Source organism: Dicentrarchus labrax, unplaced genomic scaffold, assembly GCF_905237075.1.
Source record: "Dicentrarchus labrax unplaced genomic scaffold, dlabrax2021, whole genome shotgun sequence".
In the NCBI taxonomy this organism is placed as follows: Eukaryota; Metazoa; Chordata; class Actinopteri; family Moronidae; genus Dicentrarchus; species Dicentrarchus labrax.
The window spans coordinates 22,892,529-22,904,938 of NW_026136704.1; the positions used below are offsets into that span (position 1 = coordinate 22,892,529).

Sequence of the window (12,410 nt, forward strand, 5' to 3'; positions counted from 1 at the left end):
TGGAACCCACATTTCTCATGATGCAACTGCATAACATCTTTCATTAGACCCACGCCTTTCAACATTCCCTGTTCACTAAGTTGCAAATTTTGAGTCTTTGAAGTTCAACCCAGAGCCACAAAGGACACATTAATAAACAATTTTTACAGATCGAGCGCTACTCCTCGTGATGAGTAAACTGATCCTTGTGTGAAATCACCGGAAAGCTCCATCAACTTAAAGTTCAAGTATGTGGCATTTAGGAAGATCTATTGGCAGTAATGGAATATAATATTTTTATTAGTGTACAATCACTTGAAAATAAGAATTGCTGTGTTTTCGAGAATGAGTTTTTATCTACAGAGGCACCAACACTGCCTCTAGGTAGGGCTGGTTGTGTTTTACGCGAGTTTCACAGGCACTGTAGTTTCCCCTACACAGTTGGAAGGCTCAGCTGTATTCAAATGGTTGCTGATCTGCAACTTTACCGTTAGCTACTTCCACTGAATCTTACACACTGGTCTTTTAATCAATGTGAATGATGAAGGACAATGAGACAGTGACAAAAAGAGAGTTTGTGTCTTGTGTCTGTGTGTACACGCATACTCACTTTTGGCCTTCTCACTCTTGCGTGAGGGCTTCCAGCGAATGCAGGAGCAATGCTCATCCAGATAGAACAGTCTCACCAGCCCTTTGGATCCTGCCTTCAGCTTTACCATCTGTGTCCCGGACTGCATCACACTCATGCATCGCTCCACTGCAGAAGAAAAAACACACACACACACACAAACATCAGGGTCAGTGGAGCACTATATTAAGACACAAAGGGAACAGGTGCGTGGCTTTATTTGTCTTTTCTCAGGAAGAAGTGAGGCAAAGTGTCACAGTGTCACACAATTAGCAGAGCAGCCAGCAGCTGATGTGAGTCAGAGTCCAAACTGCAACAGAGATGCTACTGTGTGAACACACAGGGCTGCTTTTCTATTACCCACTGACCTGCTGCTGATTTCAACGGGGAGAAGGAAGAAAGAGAGAGAGATCTCATTGAGAGAGACAGAGCTAATGTTTGTCTCTCTGATCTAAGTTTCACAGAGGGCCTGTGGGCTGTTCAAGAAGAAATCTCCACATCATACTGAGGCAGGTGGAAGCTATGACTTGGCTACATTAAAGGCTGTCCAAAATATAGTAAATCGATTATAATGTTGCTGAAGATTTAAAATATCGGTTCTCCCAAATGACAACATACTCTGTGACTTTCCTCTCCAGATAGTTTTGGTTTCATGTGCTTGGGTTTTGAGATATCTGTCTCTGTGATTTCAGGCTCTTCCCCAGTACAACAGATGTGAATGCAAACAAGTTTAACTATACTATATTATACAAGAAGCATCCAAGAGACATGTGCCCAGAGCCCTCAAAGGACCATGGTCCGGCCCTGGTTGGGTAGCAAAGTGTTACCAATTCCCACTGTGTCATGGTTTTAAATAATGTACTACTTCTGTTCCTGCAATGATGTGTTGTGGTACAGTATAAACTGTATGTGTGACATATGCTCTGAAGAGAAAAAAATTCTGGCAATCATCTATAGGCGAAGATTCAATCAAAGACACATGAAACGAACAGAAGATTCAGGGAGGGGGGGGTAATAGTGGAGTGTTCTGAAGAGGAGAACAGAGGGACTGAAATGATGGTGAGAAGTGACTTTGTGTTTGACTGCCTGGCACTGTCCAGCATCGAGGAAGGATAAAAGACAAATCTTCAAACTTTTTACTTTTTCTGACAGCTGGTGGCAGGGATACAGGCGGGGATGACAGCAGAGAGACAGTGAGATTTCCATCCTCATTAGTGGAGTGTGTGCATGCACGTCTATGTGTGTGTAAGTGTGTGTATGAGTTAATGTCTTTGGCTATGCATGTAGCACATGTTTTCCTGTATGTATGCATGAAATATGTCTAGTTTTACATGCATTAGTACACACTTATAGCCCACAATTGGTCTTTACAGTAAATAAAGAGCTCAAAAAACAAATATGGTATCAAATTGTTAACAGAACAATATTTAATTAAAATAATTCACTCTATACAACCTTGATGTGTCTGAGGTTCCATTCATGCACAAAGAGACAAAAGTCCCACTCTCTTCACAAGACTATCTTTCCCCTCTTTTAAACATCACTTTGGCTGGATATTAACTTCTGACTGCATTGAAAGAGCAGAAACATATATAAATATATATAAACTGGCTGTTTTCACATACATGAGGTCAAGAAGTCTGATGAAAAGGCATTCTTATCCATCATTTCTCTAATATAATACCAGCCGCAATGGAGAAGATGCACTTTAACAGTCATGCGAAGTAAGATCCGATATATACTGCAGCTATTATAGTAACAAAAAATGGTGCCTGAATAGAGGTATGCAGCCTCCTCCCTGGAGCTTCTAAGAGTTCAGGGACTTTCTTAAGCACACTTATCTGCTGGTCAAATGATTGTTAATGCAAGAGCTCGAGCCAAGTCCTCCACCTATAAGGACAGACTCTCCTCATACGAAGCCATCTCCAAGCACACCCTTAAATTCTTCCTGGTGCTGAAGAATAACAATCTGTGCTGAACGATGGAAAAATACCTGCACAGAGCTTGTTAGTTCCCAGTTCTTCTTTTCATCCCATGAAGACATGACTGCTAATGTTTCAACTAACCAGAGAAGGTGAGAGAAAGTGCAAGCCTGTAAGTGGTGATGAATTGTAATAACTGACTTAGGAGAAATTACACATTTCCCAAAGGAATGACATATAGTCATCGGTATATTAGGGGTACATCAGTGATTTAATATTGTATGTATAACGCTGGGGGAAGGATGGTCAAAATCAAAGCAGCAGACACTGAGATATATGGAGCTCAAAAATAGCTGGATTCCACACTTCCCATCATGCAACTTAAGCATCTCTTAAATAGACCCTCCCTGTCTTTTAAATTCCCATGTCGTCGTTTGAGCTCCCAGGTTGTAACACAGACGGTTATAAATTCCTAGTCTATAAGCCCCCCCCCCAAACATAGCCTGGTTGACATCAAGTTTAAAGCTCAACATTAAATGCATACAAACACACAAATAAAATACATAGATTTAGAGTGCTGCATTGATCTGTTACATAAAACCAGGCCACACCACTGCTTGCGACTAAGGGAGGTTGAAGATAGCTGGTGACAACTTGACGATGTGTGCATTCCTGAACTGTCAAAACGGGAGATGAGTAATACGAGGAATTACACACCTCTGTGAATTTTAATTTTTCGATGTGATGGAAATTTTCTGCAACACACAGTTTAAGGCAGCAGGAAGACAACAACGGAAAAGAAACAGCATACACAGACACACAACATAGTTTGCAAAGATCTCATTCACACATTTAAATTCCCAAGAAATCTAAAACAAAACACTTCTTATTATATATGAACCACACACCAATCATATATTACAAATTAAAGATTAATTTGTTAGGTATATATGTATCCTATAACTAAATATGTGCAATGTCTGAAATGTAGATTTAATTTTCTGCATAAAATCAAACCATGTTGGAAAATCTGGCGAGGGAATCTACTGACGCAAAGTCTTCAGGTTTTGTTGTTAATAGAGTGGTTGTAGAGTTGTAGGACTTTAATTATTTTTTGTATGCTTACACACAAGCATATGTATACACAAAAACATAAAAATGCATATTCTGAGACGTCGTGGGTGATTATCTTCAAAGACAAGAAAACAGAAAGCTCCAAAAACACATATTTAAGTGTACTTAACAGAGCACACGCTGAGCGGAGTACTTGTTAACAGGCTTTCTGTCCCGAGGATAGGCTTAGCAATGACACAATATTCAGTGAGTTCTTTGGGTTGTAGATGCTCACTCTAGGGACAGTATTACACACACACACATAAGCACATTAACCTGACCCTGTATATGTATATGTATTATCTCCCAAGGTGCAAAGGTGCATCAAAAATCATGAATGCACTCTAATGGATGGTCACACAATCTGCCATCTTGTTAACACAATGCCTTTTCTCCAGGTCAGCCGTGAGCCTGGAGGGGGTCGTGCGTTTGATTGTATGTGTATGTGTGTGTGTCACTCTGTGTGTGTGAGACTGTGTTCGTCTGTGTATCTGTCCGTATCTATTCACACATGGTGGGGACTCATCCAGTTGGCAATAGGAATGGGGAATGGGTCTATTCTAGAGTGATAGATAGATCTGGTAAGGTTAGGTTGTTGCTAAGATTAATGGTTCAAAGGTCAAAATTTAAAGCTTATATGCTTTAGTTTATGTCAAATAGAAGGGATTACTCATGTGAACATCTGACATGAATAGTGGTAACGAGACTATGGGAAAATACAACATTAACTCTCGCAAAAGTCTTTGTTTTTTCCAAACCACTTCAGCAAATGCCCTGGTATAATAGTTTAAAGCAACCTCATGCAACTATTTTACCTTAAAATAACAGCTTCAAAATTGTTTTGACGGTATACTGACTTGTAATAGGGTGAGTGGTGGTCAGTCAGATAGTCTGCACCCCGAGCATATGCTTGCACAATATAACTTTGTTGCTGATCTTTCACAAGAAGTGCTGATAGACAAATAGGTTTACTTGTTGCTAAAGTAGCCTAACTCCTAACTGCTTCTAACAATAGAAGTAGATATTTCAGTTAGCCGTGCAGCTAGCTGACTCTGCCCAGACCGCACTGGGAGCTCGGAGCATCCGGGGAGCGTTGGTGTTTACACCGCTTGCACAGGAGGTTTGGACCGCTGGAGGGAGGAGGTTTTCAGGCCCGGAGAGGGGAATGTCTGTCTGCTGGTTGTTGCTGGAAATGTAGCATACAGTGGGTGTATCAGAGCTGAAAATCTTTTTGCTGAAAATTGCTGCCCACTGCGCTGGAATCTATAATTATGAGACTGGTGAAAGTCAACCAAAGCCATAAAGCCATGAAACCAAAACAATGATGTAAAAGATGGTATACAGCTATGTAAAAATCAGGAAAACTGCAGAGTTGGATGATTTTTCTGTGTGAGCTCATTCCCCCTGTCACATTATGCATCGGGATTTGATCAAATTTGAATATAAAAATACTGATTAGTGGAGCTTTAAAATTGTATCTGCAGTCTGTTGAACTTTATAATGTTAGGTGATAAACAGGTGTTTTCTCTTGCAGATAACAATGGGAATAATTATTATTAATTAATAATTAATTTCTTGTGTGCCACTCGAGTTTTAAGTTAACTTTTGCTCTCATGTCATTTATTGTGCAAATTATTTGATAACTTATCACATTGTAGGACTTAAACTACTATTATATCTGCTCATAATGTATGAGCAAGTACTGTAGTGTGTATTGTATTGTTGTGAGAACTCAGAAAACAGAGCTGCAGAAAACAATGGGACACTGAAGACACAGTGATAATCGTGAAAAAATAATTAATCAGAAACCAGAAAATAGGCCGTGTTGCATTATTTATCTCACGCAGCCACTTCAGAAATTCACAGCTTCATTAACGATGGAATTCAATGGCGGTCACTGTCAAATGTGGGTTTACTGTATTATTGATTATATCCACAGTGCTCTGCTCCAGTGAACAAGCGTGTTCTTCTGGGTGTTCGATCTTACACTGTTTCAGGCTACAAAATCCATGACTCAGACAAGCTTCCAGCAACATTTCTCCAGTGCTGGATATGTAACACCATAAATCAGGCCCAAAGTGAATAAACACTATTCGCTACCACTAGAGAGTACATGCCCATTCTCCCACAATTCCCTTGGAGTGTAAATATGTAAACGTGTTTTTTCCGAGAGAGAGAGAGAGAGAGAGAGAGAGACAGAGAGAGAGAGAGAGAGGCAGTCAGATATATTTCACACAAAAAAGCTAAAAGGGAATACATAAGTCTGTTGTTTCTTTTCATCTAGTTCTACAACAACACAAGCCAGTTCTCCAAAAATAGTGGACTGGCATGCACAGGTATAAGTCTATCATCTGTTTGTATGCTCCTTTGTGACAAGAAGCAACTTAAAACAGCGCCACATACTACCTATTGTTGGTTCTCCTTCAGTTTTTTCCCCCATTTTCTATAGTCATCTATCTATTCCTGTTACTCCTTGACATTTCTGCAGGCATTCTCCAGTCACTTTACTCTCCATGAAGAGACACATCTCAGACCTAGTTAGGCTGAAGATTGCGAAGCAGAAGATCCAAGGAGAAGAGCAGGATTAATATCTGCCTGGGAGAGTGCAGCTGCCTTATAATCAAAGATGAGAACTAATGTAAGTGGCTCTCAAAAGACCAGTGATGGTTAAAATCAAATGATTGGAGCCCTTCACGTCTTCACTCCCATCTCTCGTCTGTTTTTCCCTCAAGCATTAATGCTCAAACCATGTGAGCATGAGGATTTAAATTTACAGTTTAGTTTGAACTTGCAATTCCAGTCTTGCAAGACATGGAAAACTGGGAAAAAAAATAATTAAATGTCTTATTAACCCTGCCTGGAATTTATACACAGGTTATAACCAGGTGTCAATCTTCATGCTTCGCTGTCTGTGGCAACAGAATCCTTGCTTTGCCAGATCTTGCAATCTCACAGAAAAGGATTCAAAAGGAAAGCCATACTTAACAGCTCCACCCAAATGTAAGCAAATTGTCAGCTAGGTAAGAGAATAAAAAAAAATACGTGAAGCATCTTTGTCTCAAGCCAACCTCCACTTTTTGGCTCTCATTTCTTATGAGCAAAATAGAGTCTGCATTCACTGGTGGGTGTTTGTGTGTATGTACGCGCATGTATGTGCATGTGTGTGCATGTGTGTGCACGTGTAAAAACTCATCATCTCTGTCGGCACAGAGCAGAGAGAGCAGATCAAAGCTTTGTCTTACCACAGAGGCCCAGGCAATTCAAACATATTTTAATGGGGAAGGTGATAGCGATCCCTCTGTGATAACCTGATTAACAAAGCCTGTCCTCATTTAGATCCATACAATAAAGGTCAGGGTGGGACAGCAACTAACAGAAACAGCAGCAGTTTTCATTCATCATTTTCAATCTAAACTGTCATTTTTAATCTCAACATGACGCAAAATTCCTCTCAGCCCACGCTGCAGCCCAATTTCTATCAGTTTATAATCAGTTAGGGCTAATATTTCAATTCTTGAATGGCTCTGCATGAGATCTCTGTTAAGATTTGGGGTGAGGGTGATGACTGGAATGTCCAAAGATTTATCATAATTTATTCATAACTACATAAATTCATATTCAGCAGCATCTGCCTGATCCTTCATGCACTATTCATGTAACATAAGGCAGCACCACCCGAACTATCTAAGCCAGTTCGACTGTTGATGAAACACAACAAGCACGGCAATCAAACCAAAATAAAAATGTCTGAATGGAGGTGTGGCGTCATTATTTTTCACTTACTGCTCTGTTACAGCCTCTTAGCTCTCATGACCTGAAGGTTTGTTTTGTGTGCTGAAGTTTAATCAAGGTGTGATTCAGCATTGGTTGACTGACTGTCCACTGAACACACAAACTAGACAAATCTTCTCTTGCATGTAATAAGCAACAGTTCATTAAGCTTCCTACAGGTTCAAAGTTATGGTAGCAGAAAGTGAGCAATTCAGTCGTCCTGGGGATATTCTAATACATAAACATGAGCTCCTGCTTTTTTCCTGTACTATAAATAGCCCCCACAAACAATATGTTCAATATGCAATATGTTTGTCCACACACATTTAATCTATACAAGAAAACAAGCACAGTAACAAAAACATAAGGGCCAGAGGTTTTTAGACAAGATTTGTCAATTTAAGTGTTGAGAGGTGGAAAATGCAGTGAGGTAAAAAGATTCTCACTTTATATGTGCTACTTTTAATGGGTTTCTTTCTGTAAGGTACACTGAGTTATAGTGTCTAGACACAAACACACACACACACACACACACACACACACACACACACACACACACACACACACATTAACTCACCAATGTGTGAAATCCTGCATTTCTGTGGTACAGCCACAGTACCACTAATATGATAGACGTTACGTGCCAGGAGCGTCGCTACAGTCAAAACAGCCGATTTTTCAGCAGGACCATAAATAAAGTTGGATCGTACTTTATGAGCAGATAATGCAGTGGGACCAAAGGGAGAAGAACAAATTTCCTCCATTTTCTGTGCAGAAAATAAGGAGCCAGTAGGAGTCCTCCTTGGCTCAGTCCCAGTATGCAACACACTCAGCTCCACCTGTAGCTAAAAACTCTGAAAAAAGAAAAACACTTTTGGTTTTCCTCACTTCAGTCCTGACAGACACTCCAGACTGGCTTCATACAGAAAGCCTCCACACTCCAAACAAGCAAGCGAGCTCCTCAAATCTCCTGCTGTTCATCCTCCTCTGTACCGTCCTCTGATCTGTGGCACCACCTTCAACTGACTGTCTTCTCTCTGAAAACACACACACGTTTCCACCTGTCTCCTGGTCATCTGCTCCCCACTCCCACATCTTCCCATCCAGCTCTCTCTGATGTTCGCAGGTCTCTCATGTGCTGCTGTGTTTGTGTGGCTGCCAACATGCTACCCTAATGCACAGATTTAGATTTAGCATTTAACAGTTCCAGTATTGTTGTGCAGGTTATTGAGTGATTATGAAGAGTGAGAGAGGAGGAGAGTGCAGCAGATGTGTGTTTCTGCATATCAGCTGGGTTCAACTAGTGGGATTCGAGGATAAGAACGATGACATAACGTTCATGATAATGCACTACCAAAAGTCAGGTTTAATGGGTTGACATGTGGGATGTGTGTGCGCAACAGGAAGAGTCAACGACAGCACATCTGTCCATCTTGTACTGAATGCTCTTCTGTTTCACATTGGCTTTTCCCTTCTAAGGCTGAAGCCCTCTTCATCCATTCCACTGTGTGCGCTTAAATTTTCCTGCACTGGATCAGCCAAATTAATTATTATTATTATTATTAATTTAAGAGTATCATCTATTCACTTTGATGGAAAACCAATGGGTTCTGAAATAGGGCACAAATGAATGTGACCAGCATATTTTGTCGTCGTTTACAATGTTGTCGATCACAGGTATTGGCAGAGGAAGAGTGGAAGAGAGGCTGAATACATTATTTCTAGGAGTGATACAGAATCAACAGGTGGTAATGACCCATCCCATGAGTTATTCCTGTCCCCTTTCAAAGCAGCAACGTGAAACAGAGAGAGAGGCTGAGGCATCTGATAATGAAAACTATAAAATACACAACGACCAAAATATTCGTATTTATCACCCCAAATATGCTGTCAGTGGTACAAGCAGGCAGCTGATGTTTACTGGTGCAGCAGCTGCTCGAATATTGATGTGGCTGGTTATAGTTGTGAGCAGTAGACCTTTTTCACAGCATCCATTTTGACATACAATAAACTAAACACAGGTGTTACTAATGATACTAATCGAGGTTCTGTTCCATTTAAGTCAAACAAAGTCAGGGTGTTACTATTGTGCATGTTGACTCACTGGGAAGCCTCTGCTACACTTAATTGATCAGAATCTTAATTAAGATCAACAGTAACACCTGTATTTACCCTATTATTTCATGCCAAAGTGGCTGCTGTGAAAAAAAGGTCTATTGATAGAAGCTAATTAATGAATTATGTTTTTAAAGTCCATTGGAAGTTTCTTTAAATTTGGTGTCTTAGATTTAAGTAATCAGTTAAAGTGCTGTTCCACCTCTGCCAGCTAGATTGCCCTGTCTGCATTTGCAATAAGAGCATCCAACCCCCAGTCCTGCACTTTGTGCGTCCACCACCAACCCCCAACCACGTCCTTGTGACTCCACCATGTTACATAACTGGAGTGTCTCTGAACATAATCCTGGCAGGTATTATGTTGTCACCACAACATAATTATGAACGATTTTGTAAAATACAAACCTATTTTCTAAGAGAGTCTCACATCTCTTTAGCTTGAATTACAAAATCTGACATTTAAGTGTCAGCTTCAGAAAACCATTTGTCTCGTCTAAAAATAAAACCCTGAAACAAAGAGAAAACAGGCACTTATTTTTGCCAAACATGGATTACATACATTTGTTTGTTCCTTGTAAAAAAAAAATCTCTACTAGAAACTGCATTCCACAGCAGTGATGTCATGTTTAAGGGGGAGAAGAATTTAACTTTGATGGCAACAGATCTCAAGAGATCTAAAGTCCTTATTAATTTTCATTCTGTGGTGAAATGAAGTGAGAGGTAAGGAAGGTCAGTGTAAAAACCTGTGGTACGCTTGGGACTTGTTCGGGAGTGATGTTAAATGATGTCGGATTAAGAATGAAAATCAAGTCATCAAGAGGATTGTCAGTGAAGACCCACCGGAAATTACGGCAGCAAAGAAGGTTTCCTGACAATAGGTTGGGAGAAATTCACATTTTTATCCTGAATCTGAATAGGGAAATACAGTACATCCAATCTGGGGTGGATATTTCTGGGGATGTTCAGAAATGAACATTACTGTCTGTACGCTGTCTCTGCATTGTACCGGTAGGTGATGGTCTTTTATTTAACAGTGTCAGAGTCTGTTGTTATTTTCATTTAAATGAGTAATTGGTCACATGTCAGAAAAATTTACCAAACGAAGATTAAAAATTTAGTTTTCAGATTAGATAAGAAGATAGCCTGATTTTTCACATCGGTGTAAATCAAACATTTTAAACCTCAAATGACACCTCATATAATCCCATCATATCTTCTTCTTACATATACTACTGAATTTGGGGGTTATGTCATCTAGTCTCAACCCTGTTTCACTGTTTCTCTAAGGACATTCAACAGCTTATGAAATTAATTTAGTCAGGCGCACAGCTCTGTGACTGATGATGACTTCTGGATAGATGTGAGGGGAAATCAGGCTGCACCATGGTGGGACAAATGGCGGTAACACATTTGTGACAGTCCTGCACTTGAGCCATGGCATTAACTGCTCCACCAGTGCGATGGCCAACAAAGTGACTACTGTGTGGGCATATTTATTCAAGCATGAATCATACATAATGAACAAATAATGAAACAATCATTCATACCTGTGGGACAGCTCGTAGCTCTCATCCATCTAATGTGTGTCATTGAGGGGAAACACAGATGAAACCTGGAAAGAATGCAGGGACAGCATGCAGACCGCACACAGAGAGGAGTGGAGCTAGACACTCAGCCGCAATGTAATGCATTAGCTAATTGGTGTCCATAAACATGGGCAAACAACCAAACAACTGTTTTTCTGATAAAAAAAAAAAAAGTATTGTTATTAATTATTGTTATTAAGTGTTGTTCATAACCAACAAACATTCCACCGTGATCCATTTAAGCATTTTCTGATCAGGCATCCCAATCAGCAGGACATTGTTTGTCAGTGCCTTCCAAATCAGGGAGTTCGATCTGGCCACAAAATAATATCACAATCTATTTAATGACTTCAATTTAGTTGATCTTTTTTCTCGATTTTGAAATTACCTGTAGGTATCCATTGGCACCATTAAAATATTATTAAAGATGTTAACATGAGATGTTATTAAAGATACTACACAGGTTTCAAAATGGTGATTTTGTGATAGTTGTTTACAACATGTCACCCAAAGAAGAGCCATGTAAAGTAACAAGCACAGCCATCTTGTTGGCAACATCACTCCATTGGTTTGTTCACATAGCGCAGATCCAGGAGGAGGACATTAAATACTGCAATATTTAATGTTATTCACCTGAAAAGTAGATTGTGGAGGCCTTAGACCACAATCTTGATCTCAAACCCACAGATTTCCAACCCTTACTTCCACAGTGTTAGAAGAAGAACAAATGATATTCACAGCACCTCTGTGGTTGTGTTTAGACAACTATTTGTGAGTTCAGGCTGGGAGAAAATCTCAGTCAAGGTTAAAAGAAATCTAATTTTGACAATGGGTTGGAACGGGATCTAACCACCCAATGTCCCCCTTGAGAGGTTTTTAGAGTAACATCACTCTGCTTCTGTCTTTGCTCTTGAGAAACAACAGTCATCATTCACACAACCGCTAGAGGTCACACAAAATATAAACAAGGGCACCCCTGTGGCTTAGTGGTTAAAATGATGACCATGAACTGCAACATCCCTGGTTTGAATCTGTGGACTTTCTCTCCCTCATTTCCCATCATCTGACATATTTCCTTCTACTTCATCTATGTATACAATGCATATAAAGTGAATAATATCACAAAAACATACATTAAATGCTTAGTGACACTGAAAAAAAGCTGCTACTAACTAAATGGGAATGTTGATGAAAATGGCAGCACATCATCGAGTGTTTCCTCACTATTATCAGCTTCAATGCTTCACATCCTACAGCAGCATAATGCTAGTGAGTCTAAACCATTGGCACCTAGGG

General features: G+C 40.0%; 1 protein-coding gene across 5 annotated transcripts in view; it reads right to left on the bottom strand.

Annotated features, from left to right (window-relative positions):
* Positions 1–12,410, bottom strand: part of plch1 (phospholipase C, eta 1) — a 62,583-nt gene that overhangs the window by 34,210 nt on the left and 15,963 nt on the right. For all 5 annotated transcript variants that reach the window (XM_051398093.1, XM_051398096.1, XM_051398095.1 and 2 more), the window contains one exon: positions 590–736. In XM_051398093.1, coding sequence (XP_051254053.1) covers positions 590–736 — 147 coding nt within the window. The remainder of the gene's footprint in view (positions 1–589; positions 737–12,410) is intronic.